The 18,209-nt window shown below is 43.9% G+C and overlaps 1 protein-coding gene across 2 annotated transcripts in view; it reads left to right on the top strand.

Moving 5' to 3' along the window:
- Positions 1-3,096: 3,096 nt before the first annotated feature.
- net1 (neuroepithelial cell transforming 1) overlaps positions 3,097-18,209 on the top strand; it is a 137,582-nt gene continuing 122,469 nt past the window's right edge. For both annotated transcript variants that reach the window (XM_068059483.1, XM_068059482.1), the window contains exon 1: positions 3,097-3,262. In XM_068059483.1, coding sequence (XP_067915584.1) covers positions 3,150-3,262 — 113 coding nt within the window. In that variant the 5' untranslated portion in view covers positions 3,097-3,149. The remainder of the gene's footprint in view (positions 3,263-18,209) is intronic.

Below are 18,209 nucleotides of genomic sequence, written 5' to 3'. Positions count from 1 at the left end.
TGAGGGGGAGAGAAGAGGGGGGGGAGAAAGAGGGGGAGAGGGGGAGAAAGAGGGAGGGGGAGAGAAGAGAGGAAGGAGGGGGGGAGAAAGAGGGAGAGGGAGGGTAAGGAAGGGGGGAGGGAGAGAGCTGGGGGGAGAGGGAGGAAGGGGAGAGAGTGGGGGAGGGGAGCAGCGGAACGGAAGAGGAGTGCCTTTTTCTGTGCATGCGCCATAAACACAACAGCAAAAAGACTTACTGGCCAGTCCCTGGACCCGGTGACACCAAGGTCTTCGCACGCTCGCTCCCCGTGGCTCTCCACGGCCTCTCGCTTCCGGCCCTCTCCATTCAGACCGTTCCCTCCAGCTGCGGATGCCCAATCCAGTTGCTTTCTCCCCTACCCAGTTGCTTTCTCTACTTCTCCACAGTACTTCAGGCATTGCAACTGTTTGGTCCCCTGCATTTTGCATGCTCCCTCTCCCCACCCCTCCCCGCTCTCCCCACCCTCCCTCGACCCCCCACCATAGTTGAATATCTGAAGTGCAGTTGCAAAGTCGGGGAAATAGCATGCAAAACAAAACCTCAACAATTCTGGGTTTAATTATTGAAAAGTTTTATTAAGTTCATTAAGTATCACGAGGAACTGCTGTGCATGGATACATGAGTGTTGTGTCCAGCATTCCCGTTAGACAGGCAGAGTCTCTGCTATGCACAGCTAAAGAGATTGTTCCTGGAGAGCCTTGTGGTGAATGAACGCTTGGCTCTCTATTCCACTACTGTATTGTCCATGTGAAGAAGGCAAAGTCACAAGAGTCTGAGCTCAGTCTATTCTTGGTGAATGTTCCCCAAGCGCATCCCAATGTGCATTCCAATTCATCCATAAATGCAATGTTCCTTTCCACATCGTGATGAGCTCCGCAGCATGATCTAGTTGCCTTCGTTGCTTGAATGCTGACCTTAAGTCTCAAGGATTGTTTTCTCGACGGCATGTTTTACATGAAAAGAAATAAAGCAAATTTGAGTCAGAGCTTGCCTCCCTCCATCCACTGAAATTACTGTTGTGCACACCTTTTTAAGTTCTGCAGTGAGGCACCAATTGATAACGTCGCCAATGAAGCACTTATTACCCACCTCAGATGCAGGAATCAGCACATCCTTGCGTCCTCTCCCACACTGCCTCCTTTGCTTGAATGCCGTCCTTAAGTGTCAAGGATTGTTTTCTCAAGGGCACGTTTACATGAAAGAAAATAAGGAAAGAACATCAGTGTCAGAGCTTCCCTCCTCCAATGAAATTACTGTTGAGCATGCTTTGTGTTCTGCGGTAAAGGCATGTACTGATAACACCGCCAATGAAATCACTTAGTACCCACCTCAGCTGTAGGAGGCAGGATGATGTTACTGCCCCTATCTCGTGATGGTTCAATGCTGCTCTCAGGGAAAACATGAATGATGTGAGGGTGCTGGAAAAGAAGCACATTTCTTTTGGGCTATGAACATAAAGCTGGCCATTTAGCCCAGCAGTTCCCTGCCAGTGGTTATGTTACTCGTGCGTCTTTCCATCCATTCCCATTTAATCCTGCCTACTACTATCACCAGTTGTGTTCACAGCAAGAGCATTCACATTTCTGCTACCACTGGACACGGCATGCTTGTTTCTTTTAGTGCTCAGTCTCTTCTTGCTGAATGTTCCCCAAGTGCTTGACCCCTTTGGACGCCCTCTCTGCTTGACAGGCAGCAACTGGCAATTGCGGAGTCTCACAAGGCTCTGCATGGTTGTTTCAACGTCGGATGGGGAAACAGGTGGCTGTGTGTCCATGAGCACTGCCCTGATGGGTGTAGGAGCAGGTGACTGTGTAACTGAGCAGCAAGGAGAGGGTACCGCAGGTAGGGGAAGTGGAGATTTGAACAGGTAGGCATATGTATGGTCCATCAGATCATTAGGCCAGGGGGTGAGACGCTCAGGATCCAGGGTTTGTGACACATGACTGATGTCCAGCGCGCGGCCACCTCCATCCAAAGGTGCTTCCGGGCAATTGTTGGGCATAGTAAATGGCTCCATCTCATCAGCCAGTCCTTGCTGCCAGCGGAGAGTCTGTTGCCGCAGCCAGTCCAGTCTCCTCATGAATGCTGCCGTTCCACTCTGCAGAACGGCCTGTTGTAGCTGGTACAATTGATCTGAAAGCAAGCGGTAATTTTTCATTGTGGCTGAGGGGCCTTGGCTGTTCCTCTGTAATCACAATGGCAGCAGCCATGCCTGTCGTCGTTGGTGTCTGAGATGCACGCCAGCGACAATTGGGGGCGAGCCTGTCCAAAGGCAGACCCAGATGCCTCTGCACAACAACAGCATGTTTGCAGGGCAACAAAGTCTGAATGGAGAAGATGCAGCTGCAGGTAGCCTGGCCATCATGTATCTGCAGTGTGTACTGTTTGGCGCCAGAAATCACAGTCACTGTGCCTTCATCCTGCTACATGCGGTGGCCCAGACAATGGAAATATTGTCAGAGCAACTTACAAAGGCAGAGCAACTTACCTTGGAACAATCTCCTGTGCCAAATAAAAATGAAGCAAGTCACCAAACGAATAAATAATTCAGATAAAATGCGAGAAAATGCCCGACGAAACCTCCCCTCCTTCCACTTTCAAAAAGTCACGCCGAAGCTTTGACGCATGCGCAGAGGCCAAACTGGCGCGTCGGCGAGGAAGACGAAATAACGCGATGACGTCATCTGCGCATGCGCACAACGGTCCTGGTAATCCGGACCGCAGCGCATGCGCAGGGGGCATGAGACCGTCTGCGCATGTGCGCACCGCGGCGCATCCTGATGACGTATCCGATGAAGTAGCGTTGTCATGAATTACTTTGTTTCTGGAAAGCTGCTGAAATACAATTATTTGCACCCTGAGCGTTTAATCCACTGATATTTTATCGCTTTTATTTCGCCCTCAAGTTGAAAGTCTTGCTTTTGGTGATAATCTGCGTTCACCATTCCAGCCAAACGGCCAGCTACTCGATTTAGGCTTCAGATTAGAGGAGAAAAGCGGGTAGGCCCCACGTTGCCCCAGCAACGGGGCGCGCACTGATTGGTGCATTCGAGCCGCGCCAGTTTCAAACGCGGGGGGCGGTTAGTGACCGGGAACCCGGCGCTGCAAATACCAGTTCACATACACTAGCATGATGAGCCAGGCCGAAGCAGCGGCCAAAGTGAACAGGAGACCGCCGCTGAAAAGGAAATGCTCAATGCCTTCCAGTACGCCGGAGTCGGCGGACAGCAACAGCAACAGCCGGTGAGTGAGTGAAAGAGTCCAAGGGAGGTGACGGCAAGTTCCAGGCACAGAGGCTGTACCAAAGGCCTGGATTATACTGCCCTTCACTGATTCCCCTCAAGCCGCTTCTTTTCAAATTAATCGCAACCGCACGATCCGGATTACAGCCAATGAAATATTTTCAAAGTGGAGTCGATGTTGCAGGAAATGAGGCAGCCGACTTGCGCATAGCAAACTCTCACCAACAGAAATAATCATTTGCTTTCGCTATTTGAGGGAGTAATAATAGGCCAAGAAATGTTTGACTTCATGGTTATTACTTATTGTATATAAAGTCAACAATGAATTATAACTCTGGAATCCTCAGTTGCCGGAAATAGGTAGAATTCTGTTGGACTGTACAGTACCTGTTTCCTTACAGTTACATGGTCCAAGACCAGTAGTAGAAAATGTGTACAATATTTTCTGGGTAACGGAACAAATGGTAGCAGATAAAACTGCAGAGATCTCACTCGTATTAGCCTAATAAATAGCCAGGATCATAACGTGTCCAGTTATAGAATATGGTAGCGTTGTGGTTCTTGTATTCTAGAGACCTGGACTAATTATCAGCAGACGTGAATTCAAATTTCACCACAGCAGCTGGGGAATTTAAATTCAATTCTATAAATCTAGAATAAAAAGTATCAGCAATGAGTGTAAAACTAGAAGATTATCACAAAAGCCGCCAGCCTGGTTCACTAATTTCCTTGGGGAAGGAACTCTTATGTCCTTACCTGATCTGGCCTATACGGGACTTCAGACTCATAGCAATGGGGATGATCTTAACTGACTTCTGAGCAAGCCACAATATCAAAATTGCTGCAAATGTGGAGTTGAGGTTAAAATCAGATCAGCTATTATTTGTTGAATGGCGGAGCAGGCTCGAGGGGCCGAGTGGCCTACTCCTGTTCCTAATTTGTATGTTCGTATAAGAAAGGGGCTCACCAACACCTTCTCAAGGGCAATTAGGAATAGGTAAATACTGGGCTTGTCAGCAAAACCTATTTCCTTTGAATTTTTTAAAAAATCAGTGACTATTTATCACTTTGATAATATAGGATCTGGAAGGTGTTCACAGGGCAGCCAACTACAAGGTGAAATTTCTGAAATGTTGTCCTCATAATTCAATTGACAGCAACTTTTGTCAGTTCCATCATCGTCTTTAACTGGTATTTCCAAGTTATTGCTTCATCAAGTTTACATACAGTGATATGGAGGCCAGAAGGGCCAAGTGGGGACTTAAATTTTGCCACAGTTTTACATTAAAAAAATCTATAAAGATTAGCCATTTGCTAAGACCCAGAAACAAACTTCAGTGAAATTATCAGGCAAGGCTAACTCAACAATAACAACTTGTGTTTATGTAGTGCCTTTTAATGTAATAAAATATCCCAAGGTGTTTCACAGAGGCACTATAAAACAAAATATGACACTGAGCCGCATATGATATTATCGGGTCAGATGACTAAAAGCTTGATCAAAGAGGTAGATTTTAAGTAGTGTCTTAAAGAAGAGGTGTATTAGACAGTCAGAGGTTTAGGGAGGGAATTACAGAGCTTAGGGCCCAAGACCCACTCACATATGTTAATAGTGATATTAACGCTGAACTGTTGCAATGTAATGACTGTTAAATAGTTGAGCTCTTGTAATTTCAAGAATTGTTACAAATTGTTCCTCATGTCAAAGATTGGCCATTGGCAATGCCACTTTGATTCACTGGCATGCTCATTCATATATATATAGATAGATAGATTCTGCAACTGCAATTTGGGAGCATTTCTGATGTGATTGCCTCTCTGTATGGGAAAAGTGAGATTACACAATGCACAGTATAGTCAATCATTACCCAATATATGTGTGTAGCTAAATCAGTTGCCAACATCATCCAGGTGACAAACAATTAAGGTTGATCATTAGGCTATCAATTGCTTACATTTGTCTCATGAGTACGACTGTCACAGATCAGCTATTTTTTTTTTTTGAAAGATGTAATTTTTTTGCCTGATATCTGCCAGACAGAGACTCTTCCTTTTTGAAGCTTAGTTGTATTTGACAGTTGAAAGAATTATCAATTGAAATTAATCATTCTTTTTCTCACTGATAACTTCAAATTGTGAAGATGTATAACTGCAACCAGCAGCTATGATTTAGTTGTACTTTTACTTGCAAGGCAGTTGAGTTTAGTGCTGTGGAACACTCAGTGCTTGTCCAGTCGTGTGTAAAACTACATTACAGGTGTTTAGTCTGATAGATTTCAGATATAACCAATCAGAGCTTTAGGATGTTATTTTCAAATGCGTACTGGAAATCAACTAAATCACTAAGCTCGTTAAATTATGCCTTTTTCTCATTCTTTTGGTTTAATTTCATTTGATGAACTTGATTCACAGTTTTAGCTTGAAATATACAGTTAGTCAGGGTTATTTGTCAATACTTTGGAGTGTGATCTTCTATTTCAAGTGCATATCTTTGGTAAAAATGTTAATTTTTTTTCCCCCTGTGGTCTGCCTGTTTTCTGAATATTGCCATGTTAGTTCCTGGGGACCATAGGCTTGTGCACAAGAGAAGTATCTGATGCAAGCTTGCATCATAACATTTGAGTTACATGTATTAACAGACAAGTCTGAGAGATCACCCAAGAATTCTGTGAACTGAGATAGTGAATGTTGGAGGTTCTATACTATACCTTGGTCTACATCATCAGATGCCAAAACAGGCACATTTCCTAGGAAAGTTCTCTGGATAGCAATTTGGAGTGGGGATGGCAACACTGACTTATTTTTAGGGAAATGCCCCCACTCCCCTGCAACCCATGCCAGAGTACTGAGGTCAATTACACTTTTACTACCTTGGCTGTGATTGGTTAACTCATTTCTAATCAAGAGTTGCATCTGGACATTTCTTGGCCTGTTTGGCTCAGTATGACACTGTGATGTATTTCTCCATTTTCCATATCATGGAAGTTTTCTTTCTAAACTTAGCTAGGCATTCTTAAAATATATTACTGAGCTAATTGATCTATAACAAAGTGGCAGTTAACATACTACAACTGTCCTCAATACTCTTTAGACTCTGGAGAGTATGATAGGGGCAGGATTTGTGATTAGTCAGGGTTTCTTTTGCTTGCGTGAAGTGTGACATGACTACCCTAAGGAAAGAAAAAGCCTTTCTTTTAGGAGACCTTTTGTATTGCCGAATGTAGTAAAAGTCCTTTACTTCCAAGCCAGGAAGTATTTGCTTCAAGATTGAATCTCTCTTGACTGATTGTATTTTCTGGAATTTGCCAGTATTTGATGCCTGCTACAGCCGAAGTGTTTTGAGTGCCTATTAAGAACAGACAATTTCATCAAATCCAAGTGGAGATTTCGAGTAGCCTTTGATTATTTCCACATTGGAATACCTCATCCATCAGGAACATAACCTGGAAAGACTTATTTATTTATTCTTAAACAGCTAATTTTAAAAACACCACTTTTAAAACCAGTTAACTACTGTTATTTTTGATCCTGTGTTTGTGTGAATGGGAAGTTAGATTAAAAGTAGTTATAAGGTCTTTAGACATAGGTTTATCTTAATAGTAGTTAAGGTTTTGTTTTCATAATTAGTTAATTTGTCCAGAGATACCTGGTTTGGTCTGTTATGTTCTGAGGGTTACTGTAGTGTTTAATTTGGCTGTTTTCAGGTTGGTGGGAAAACTTTAAGTAATGTGCTGTGACTTGTGGAGTGACGGGACTGAACTGATAGTGCGTTGCTCCTGCTGCAGTCGTAACAAGAGCCATAGTGGCAGTGGCGGCAGCAGCTTGGAAGTAGGTTAGCTGTTCTACACTTTTGGCTTGCCTCTGTCTTGAGCCCAAGGAATGAAATGGCCTTTATAAAACTTGGATGCCCACCCAGGTTCCTGGCCATGGTGAAGCAATTTCATGAAAATCAGTGCAGACAAGTCCAGCAAAATAGTGACCTCTCGAATGCCCTCCAAATCTCCAAAGGCGTGAAGCAGGGATGTGTGCTGGCCCTAACCTTCGCCATCTTTTTCAGCATGATGCTGCAACAGGCAACGGAAGACCTAAAGGAGGGAGTTTACGTACGCTTCCGGACTGATGGAGGCCTTTTGAACCTCGGGCATCTTCAGGCTCACACAAAGACACAAGAAAAACTCATCCGTGAACTACTTTTCGCTGATGACTGTGTGCCTTCCTGGCCCAAAGTCAGTCAGACCTGCAACGCATAACAACAGATTTTTCCGAGGCGGCACAATTCATCAGACTAAAAATCAGTTTCAAGGTAAGTGAAGTCCTGCATCAGCCTGCACCCCAAGAAGAATATAGACCACCAAAAATTGTCATCGAAGGAACTGAACTGAATGCAGTCAAGCAATTTACTTATTTAGGGAGCAGACTCTACAAACAAGTGTGGAGCAACCACAGCCTCGGAGCACAGCCCGCACTCTAAGTGTACAAAGCCGTAGTCCTCGCCACCCTTCTGTATGGTACCAAGTCATGGGTCCCATACTGTTGTCATATACGCCTTCCAGAGCACTTCCATCAGCGCTGCCTCTGCAGCATCCTCAAGATCTGCTGGCAGGACCGCGTTGCAAACATTGAAGTCCTGGAAACAGCCAACATCACCAGCATCAAGGCTATCCTCCTGCCAAGCCAACTGTGTGGGCAGATCACGTTGCCAGATGGACGACAGTTGCCTGCCCAAGATTGTGTTCTTTGGAGAACTGACCACTGGTAAAGAACAGAGGGGCTCCATGCAAACATTTCAAGGACTCCTTGAAGTCCCTCTCTGTGTGCCACATCGACCATCGCCAGTGGGAAGCGCAGGCCATAGATCGCGATGCCTGGAGATGCTATTTCAGGAGGTCTACAGACACCTTTGAGACTGAGCGAAGAACCAGCATGAAAGAGAAAAGGAAGAGAAGGATAGATCCAATTGCCCCTAACAGCGACTACACCTTCACTTGTACTTGCAGTGGGAGAATCTGCCGGTCACAGATAGGCCTGACTAGCCACCCGTGGGCCTGAAACCAATGAGTACAACCATCCCAAAATCTTCGTCCGTGAAGAAATGCCAAGAGAACTTGCGCCCAAGAATTGAAATGGCATTTGGAGTGCCATGATCAAGTAATCAATATGCATATTCTTGATAGAATTTCAACAAAATGATTAAATTCTTTGTCAGAAGACAAAAGTTATCACTTTTTTTTAATAGTTTGCAGAGAAAGTGAGAAACCAGCAGAATACTGATGGAAAATTGGGCTATCCCTGCATCCATTTGAGAAAGTGTGCCATTAGTTCTGAATATCTTTTGCTCCTGTATGGCTATTCTTGGTCTGTACTCAATAACTGCCCAGAGTGGCACAATTAAAGTAGTTCAGCACGTGGAGAACTGTAAACACAACTGATAACTTCATCCAACCTTGTGATACAATATATTGTACCATTCTACTGAGTGACCATTAAGATGCTGCTTATGTTTGTGATTTCAGCAAAATGTTCGTCAATTTCACTGTTGTATGTGATGTACATGTTTAGGACCAGTGATGAACTTGATAGATGGATTTCATTAAGCATGAAAGCAAATAAATGGAACACACCCTGCTTGGGTCATCTTGTTATAGTTGGAAGACATGATGCTCAAACATGTTGATTGAAAACCAAATGCTGAATTATGTCAGGTACCTGTTTCCCATAAGCCAAAAATTATGTTTGTAATTATTGGGTTCCTGAAAATGGATTCAACATATCTCCAGTTCAGACATTCTTTACATCAATGCATCTTAATCTCGGGCCGCAGTTAATATCCATTTATGAGTTCATGCATTGTAGCTCGAATCACAACTGGGTGGGCAGCAGCTGTACCACGGTGTTCAGGGTTATCATAAGTTTAACTCCAGTGTTCAGTGAGTTCAAGAATGTCCATTTTATCTCATAGGCACTTTAGAAACAGCAGCACAGTTTTCTTTTAATACTTGAGAAAGTAGAATTTTAAAATGCAAAAAGAGGCCATTCAGGCAGTCTGAAAGACCTATTCATTTAATCCTTTTGCTCCAGATTTCATGTATAACAATCTTCCCTTTTTTTCATTTCTTTGTTGTTGAATTGATCTTAAATTTATGCCCTGAGGTTCCTAACTTACTAGCCAGGAGAAATAATTTTTATTTTATTAAAACCTCTCAATTTTGAACACTTATTTGATAGTCTTTTTTTAACCTTTTGTTCCAATGCAAAATGTCAGAGTTTCTCTAGTCGCCTGGTTATGGCCTCTCATCATGAAATCAATAGCTTCTTTCCTCAATGCTCAAATTATTTCTTAACCAACTAAAACAGATGTCTGAACATGTTGTTTAAGTATAGATGCAGTGCTCTGTCCTGGTAGGAATTGTTTGGTTCAGTTAGGCAATGTAAAGGGATAGATAGAGGCTGTGGTTTAGCTGGCTGTGAATCACACTTCTTCTTTCCAGTCTTTCATCATTATCGCAAGTTAGAATAAAACTGGACGACCACCCACCATCGACTTAGGCACTGGAGAACGGTAAAAGCACATCCTGCCCAGTCAACCCTGCAAAGACCTTCTCATTAGCATCTGGGGATGTGCCAAAATTGGGAGAGCTGTCCCACAGACTAGTCAAGCAACAGCTGATAGTTATATTTCTGTGAGAATGCCAATGTCCCAGACTCCTCCATCACCATCTCTGGGTATGTCATGTGGTGGCAGTAAAGTGGTATATAGCCAGGAAGGAGTGGCGCTGGGAATCCTCAACAATGACTCCTTAGCCCATGAAGTCTCATGGCATCCGGTCAAACATGGACAAAGAAACCTCCTGCTGATTACCACCTATTGCCCTCCCTCAGGTGATGAATCAGTGCTTCTCCATGTTGAACACCATTTGGAAAAAGCACTGAGGGCAGCAAAGGCACAGAATGTACTCTGGGTGGGGGACTTCAATGTCCATCAGCAAGAGTGGCTCAGTAGTACCAGTACTGACCATGTTGGCTGAGTCCTGAGGACATAGCTGCCAGATTAGGCCTATGGCAGATGGTGAGAGGGCCAACAAGAGGGGAAAGACCGACTTGACCTCACCATCAACCATCTACCTGTCGCAGACACATCTGTCCATGACAGTATTTGTAGGAGTGCCGCCGCACAGACTTTGTGTAGCTGAAGTTCCTCCTGTTTTCACACAGACAATTCCTCCATCGTGCTGTGTGGCATTACTACCATATTAAATGGAGTAGATTCAGAACTGATCTAGTAGCTCAAAACTAGGCATCCATGAGGTGCTGTAGGCTATCAGCAGCAGAATTGTATTCAACCGCAATCTGTAATCTCATGGCCTGGCATATCCCTCATTCCACCATTATCATAAAGCCCAGGGATCAACCCTGTTTCAGTGAGGAATGCTGGTGAATATGCCAGGAGCAAAACTTAGAGATGCCAACCTGGTGAAGCTGCAACGCAGGACTACGTGCATGCTAGCCAGTGGAAGCAGCATGCAATAGACAGAACAAAGCGATCCCACAATGAATGAATCAGATAAAAGCTTTGTAGTACTGCCACATCCAGTCATGAATGGTGAGCAATGAAATAGCAAACAGAAGGAGCAGGTTCCATTCCATAAGCATCCCTCATCTCAATGATGGAAGATATCAGCACATCTGTGCAAAGACGAGGCTGAGGCATTTGCAACCATCTTCAATCAGAAATGCTGAGTGGATGATCCACCTCTGTCCCCAGCATCACAGGTACCAGTCTTCAGCCAGTTCGATTCCTTCCACATGATATCAAGAAACGGCTGAAAGCATTGGATACGGCAAAGGCTACAGGCCCTGACAGCCTCCTGGCTGTAATACCGAAGACCTATTCTTCAGAGCTAGCTGCACCTCTAGCCAAGCTGTTCCAGTACAGCTAGAGCGCTGGCATCTACCCAACAATGCAGAAAATTGCCCAGGTATGTCGTGTCCACAAAAAGCAGGATAAATCCAATCTGAACAGTTACTCGCCCATCAGTCTGCTCTCTCATCAGCAAAATGACGGAATGTGTTGGTGACAGCGCTATCAAATGGCATTTACTGAGGAATAGCCTGTTCACTGATGCTAAGTTTGGGTTCTACCAGGATCACTCATTTCCAGATCTTATTGCAGCCTTGATCGAAACATGGACAACAGAGCTGAGTTCCAGAGGTGAGAGTGACTCCCCTTGACATCAAAGCAGCATTTGACTGTCATCAAGGAGCCCTAGCAAAATTGAAGACAACAGGAATTGGGGTGGGGTGGGGGGGGGGGCGGGTAGCTCTCCATTGGTTGGAGTCATACCTCACAGAAAGGAGGATGCTGGTAAATGTTGCAGGCCCATCTCAGCCCCAGGACATTGCTGCAAGAGTTTCTCAGTAGTGTCCAAGGCCAACCATCTTCAGCTGCTTCATCAATGACCTCTCCTTCATCATACCAAACCAATCCCAATCCGGGCTTGCCCGGCAGCTGGATTAGAATAGTTAGGTCTTTTGATGGCCGGCACGGAAACTATGGGCCGAAGGGCCTATTTCTGTGCTGTATAACTCTGACTCAGTAAGGTCAGAAGTGGGGATGTTTGCTGATCATGCAGAGTGTTCAGTATTGTTCATAACTCTTCAGATACTGAAGTAGTCCATGCACACGTGCAGTAAGACCTGGACAACATTCAGGTTTGGGCTCGTAAATGGCAAGTAACATTTGTGCCACTCAAGTACCCGGCAATGACCATCCCTAACAAAAGAATCTAACCATCTTCCCTTGATCAACGGCGTTACCATCGCTGAATCTCTCACCATCAACATATGGGGGGTTACCATTGACCAGAAAGTGAATTGTACCAGCCATATCAATACTGTGGTGGCAAGAGCAGATCAGAGGCTGGGAATTCTGTGGCAAGTAACTCACCACCTGACTCTCCAAAGCCTGTCCACCATCTGCAAGGCACAAGCCAGGAGTGCGATGGAATACATTCCACATTGCACTGGAGAGGGTGCAGAGGAGATTCACCAGGATGTTGTCTGTACTGGAGTATTTCAGCTGTGAAGAGAGACTGAAAAGGCTAAGGTTGTTTTCCTTAGAGCAGAGAGGGCTGAGGGGGGACATAATTGAGGTATACAAAATTATGAGGGGCATAGATAGGAAGAAACTTTTTCCATTAGCGAAGGGGGCATAGATTTAAGGTAAGGGGCAGGAGGATAAGAGGGGATTTGAGGAAAATATTTTCACCCAGAGGGTGGTTGGAATCTGGAATTCACTGCCTGAAGAGGTGATAGAGGCAGGAACCCTCGCAACTTTTAAGAATCATTTAGATGAGCACTTGAAACGCCATAGCATACAAGGCTATGGGCCAAGTGCTGGAAAATGGGATTAGAATAGTTAGTGCTTGATGGTCAGCACAGACACGATGGGCCGAAGGGCCTGTTTCTGTGCTGTATAACTCTATGACTCAATGGCACATGCCTGGGTGAGTGCAGCTCCAACAACATTCGGGAAGCTCGACACCATACAGGACAAAGCAGCCTGCTTGATTAGCACCCCACCAACCACCTTCCCTCCACCACCAGTACAGAGTGGAAGCAATGTGTACTATATACAAGATGCGCTGTAGCCAGTTGCCAAGGCTCCTTCAACAGCAGCTTCTAAACCAATGACCTATATTACCTAGAAGGCCAAGGGCAGCATGAGAACACTGCCACCTGCAAGTTCCTCTCCAAGTCACCCATCATTCCTGACTTGAAACTGTATTGCTGTTCCTTCACTGTTGCTGGGACAAAATGCTGGAACACCCTTCCTAACAGCACTGTGGATGTACCTATACAACATGGACTACGTTGGTTCAAGAAGGTGGCTTATCACCACCTCAAGGGCAATTGGGACTGGCAACAAATGTTGGCCTTGCCAGTGACACACTCATCCCATGAACAAGTTTTTTTTTTTAAGTGTAAATTTTAAATGTTCATCCAGTCACCAATATCCTCTCAACATCATTGGCTAATATGAACACATTGTGACCCTGACATAGTTGTGCATTTCCCCATTTTTTTTGAATAAAGTCCACTGGCAGCTGAGTGGATGGTGGATAATCCTACCTGACAGAATAACACTGTCTCCATCTCTCATGGTTCTGTCCCACAGGTAGGACTAAATGTAACCAGGAATGATGATGATGGACTCTCGGCTGTTGGCTGTTAGGAACTGAGGCATTGCAAGGTACATCTAGTTTCCCTCTACCACCCCTTCAGGCAGTGTGTTCCAGATTCCAGCCACCCTCTGGGTGAAAAAGTTTTTCCTCAAATCTGCTCTAAACCTCCTGCTCCTTACCTTAAATCTATGCCCCCTGGATATTGACACCTCCGCTAAAGGAAAAAATTTCTTCCTATCTATGCCCCTCATAATTTTGTATACCTCAATCAGGTTCCCCCCCCCGCCCCCCCCCCCACCCCTCCTTTGCTCTAAGGAAAACAACCCTAGCTTACCCAGTCTCTCTTCATAGCTGAAATGCTCCAGCCCAGGCAACATAGAAAATAGGAGCAGGAGTAGGCCATTCGGCCCTTCGAGCCTGCACCGCCATTCAATACGATCATGGCTAATCGTCCAAACTCAGTACCCTGTTCCAGCTTTCTCCCCGTATCCCTTGATTCCTTTAGCCCTAAGGACTATATCTAACTCTTTCTTGCATATACTTAATGATTTGGCCTCAACTGCTTTCTGTGGTAGAGAATTCCACATGTTCACCACTCTCTGGGTGAAGAAATCCCTCCTCATCTCAATCCTAAATGGTTTACCCCTTATCCTAGATTGTGACCTCTCGTCCTGGACTCCCCCGCAATCGGGAACATCCTTCCTGCATCTAGCCTGTCCGGTCCTGTTAGAATTTTGCAGGTTTCTATGAGATCTGCTCTCATTCTTCTAAACTCTAGCGAATGCAAGCCTAATTGACCCATTCTCTCTTCATACATCAGTCCTGCCATCCCAGGATTCAGTCTGGTGAACCTTTGCTGCACTCCCTCCAGTGCAATCACATCTTTCCTATAGTATGGTGACCAGAACTGTTCACAATACTCCAGCTGTGGCCTAACTAGCGTTTTATACAGCTCCAGCATAACCTCCCTGCTCTTATATTCTGTGCCTCGGCTAATAAAGGCAAGTATCCCATATGCCTTCCTAACCATCTTATCTAACTGTGCTGCTGCCTTCAATGATCTATGGACAAGTACACCAAGGTCCCTCTGACCCTCTGTACTTCTTAGGATCCTACCATCCATTGTATATTCCCTTGCCTTTGTCCTCCGCAAATGCACCTCCAGACACTTCTCAGGATTAAACTCAATTTGCCATTGCTCTGCCCAACTTACCAGCCCATCTATATCGTCCTGTAATCTAAGGCTTTCCTCCTCACTATTTACGACACCACCAATTTTCGTGTCAACTGCGAACTTCCTGATCATACCTCCTATATTCACAACTAAATCGTTAATGTATACTGCACTCAGCAAGGGTCCCAGACCGATCCCTGCGGTACACCATTGGTCACAGGCTTCCAATTGCAAAAACAACCCTCGGCCATCACCCTCGGCCTCCTGCCACGAAGCCCCTTTTGGATTTAATTTGCCAAATTGCCCTGGATCCCATGGGCTCTTACCTCACCCATATTTAACTTTGTTTTTTCCTTCACCACCCCTTTAAGGAGCAGACTCCCATTGGGTATGAATATTGACAGCCCTCTAGTATCTCACCCAAATGACCACTCTTCATATTTGAATTTGGGCAGAAGGATTGGCTTGCTTATACTTTATATTAAAAAAACAAGTATAGAGGTTAATATTCAAGACGGGCTGAGCAGAATCAAACACTGTTTCCATTCTGCAACAATACATGCTGAAAATCATGTGCTACAGTACATATTACATGCTCTAAACAAATGTTATCAATGGCTGATGTACCTATTGTGACAGGTCAGGATAGGCACTTAACGATGCAAGACAAAAATCTGAAAGCTGAGACCTATTCAGAAAATATTTATGGCAAAGGGAGCTGAGTGAAAAGAAAAGTATTCACTTTTTAAAAAATATAGTTTGGAGTAAGTTAACACATTTTATTGAAAGTATTTAGAATTCAGAGATCTTGCTGCTTTGGTGTAGTTTTATGTCTCAATGGTATAGAACTGGGAATCTGCTGCTGGTGAGGAATTCCTATGCTCTTGATGAACAATATCCACTGAGTAATGATGTCATCTTGGGGGTGGTGTGGGAGAAAAAATACATGAATATTGGCAAATTTCTCCAATATATATTTATGTAGTACCTTGTCTCTTACAAGGAATTAGTTTGCAGTGTAGTGACTGTTGTGTAGGGAGGTAAAACAACATTTGTTAAGTGAAATCCCACAAACCAAAAACCAGATTAATGACTAATTTATTTCTGATTGAGGGGGGGAATGTTAGCCAGCTCATCATAATAATGCCCTACTCTACATTATTCTGGTATCAGGTCAAAACACAATTTGGTTTCTACTTTTTTTTTTTTACATCCCCTTTTCCTCCATTCATGTACTTTCTACCCACTGAGACAACCTGCTTCTGGCACAGGCCTCTGCCAATGTCACAGAAAAAAATCTGGGAGATGGGCAACAATTGACTGCACTTCTCCTCCTTCAATGGGAAGGTACCATATGGATGCTTTATGCTTTTGTTTGAAACAATACCATAATGAAGCAACAGCAATCAGGAAATCTTTGGTTGCAGGTTTGAGCTTTGGTGCACCAGAGCTTTGTGCTAGCACAATTCTAAACAAAATATTGTCACAATCCCGGCTGTCATCCCATCTCTGTTTTTGGAAATGTTGAGTCAAAGTAAGGAGAACTCCAGTGGGTGAGTTATGACTTAATCAAGCTATTTATCAGCTGGACACTCTGGTATTTAGCAACAACACAACAAAGTTTGGCATCAAATTATCGATGCAAGCAACAAGTTTTATCATTCACAGCCCACTTTGTACAAGGATTTCCATTGGAGTGTCTGGTACGCCCAATCTTCTTGAAGATTTTGTTGATATTTCAGATTAATTGATAAAGTATACAAAAGGGAATCATTTTGCGATGGATATAGCTGTTTTCAACTGAACTATGTAAAGAGAATGAGAAATTGTGTGAGAATAAAACTGGAATGTCCACTAGGGTGCAGCAGAGTCACTGAAATATGTAGTGGCAGAGCGACGACAAATTGGTTTTGTTTGCTGTCAAAACTAGTAACATTGCATCCAGGTTACATAAATGAGTCATTGTTGCAGGGGCAAGTGTTAAATGACCTGCCTGTAGGCCATGTTGACATTTACAAGTAGAAGACGTTTACGTCAAAACGATGTAAATCTCTTACTTGGCAATCCCAAATCAAACTGATGAAGCGATGTCTGCAATTGTAATTACAATGGTAGACTGGAGTAAATATTGCCAAATTTATTATAACCAACTAAGTATTGTAACTGTACAAATGCGTCAGCACCTCCTGTTTCGTTGTATTTCACTGAGGTAGATTTATGTTCCTTTCTATGAGCAAGGTTGCCATTTTCATGAAGTATTGAATGAGAATAGTAAGTGTAACAAAACAGTTTTATTTGTTTTTTCAAAGTTGTCTCTGGGCACATTCAACATGCCAATTTTCAATTAAACTGCATCAGCCTTGATCTTGAGGACAGTTGTATACTGTATCTAGGATATTGTTGATCATGTGATATGCTCCATTATGAGTGAAACAAGTCTTCGAACCAACAAGTGGCATCTTCCTTTATGATGTAAGAGGCGTGTTTACATGAAAAGTAATTTGTCCTGTGATCGCATAAGGGTCTGAACAATGACAATTAAAATACAAAATGAAATATAGATCTTTCACAGTTCTTTTCAAACATCACCAAGATCTCTACTCCATAATATTCTATAATATTCCTGAACAGTTGACATCAAAGTGATTGGAGCATTTTAATGTCTTTAGCACTTGGGTAACTTTGCTGAAACTGATAAGTGATTCAGTATTTTGAGGTCTGAAATTGAGATTCATGTGGTATAAGTTTCTTTGTTTTGGTTAAAAAATCACCTACAAGTTGACTGGTGCATTTGGAAAGTTTCTCTTTTTTCTCTTGAAGAAGACATTGATTCTCTCTGGTACTCACCCAAGTGTTTATTAAGCGCGTGAGCTGTGAGTGCTGATTGGGCATAATGGCTGTTAAACCACTGGGAACTTGTCTTCAGCTGACGTTCAAATGCACTTTCACAGGTGGAATCACTGGATATTAACTGACAATTGGATCTCAAACTGTATTTATTTTTAAAACCTCTTTTTACCCTTCCCCAATTCACCCACCCCTACCGCCAACCCCACAACTCAGGACACTCTATGCAATTGTAGAGTCTCCTAACTCTACTCTCAGAGAACTCCGTGTAGAAATATGCTAAATATGGCTGCTTGTGTTGTGGATGCTGGCATAGCAACCACGTACCTACACCTTATATCTTTCAATTAGACTGCCTAGCAAATGAGCGCAACAGAGAGACAGAAAATAAAGGAATAAGGACTATTCAATACAGAGAAATGTGAAGTGGTTCATTTTGGTAGGAAGAACAAGGAGATAATAGAAAGGTGTAATTCTAAAGGGGGTGCAGCTAAAGGCCTGCTTGGGTCTGCAAATGAGCCCCGACACGAGCCCGACGGAACCCCATCCGACCCAGTGGCGCAGTGGTTAGCACTGCAGCCTCACAGCTCCAGCGACCCGGGTTCAATTCTGGGTACTGCCTGTGTGGAGTTTGCAAGTTCTCCCTGTGTCTGCGTGCTCCGGTTTCCTCCCACATGCCAAAGACTTGCAGGTTGCTAGCTTAATTGGCCATTATAAATTGCCCCTAGTATAGGTAGGTGATAGGG

This window comes from Heterodontus francisci, chromosome 27, assembly GCF_036365525.1.
Source record: "Heterodontus francisci isolate sHetFra1 chromosome 27, sHetFra1.hap1, whole genome shotgun sequence".
NCBI lineage: Eukaryota > Metazoa > Chordata > Chondrichthyes > Heterodontiformes > Heterodontidae > Heterodontus > Heterodontus francisci.
Note: the sequence above shows the minus strand (reverse complement) of the source record. Positions and strands in the feature narration are given on the sequence as shown.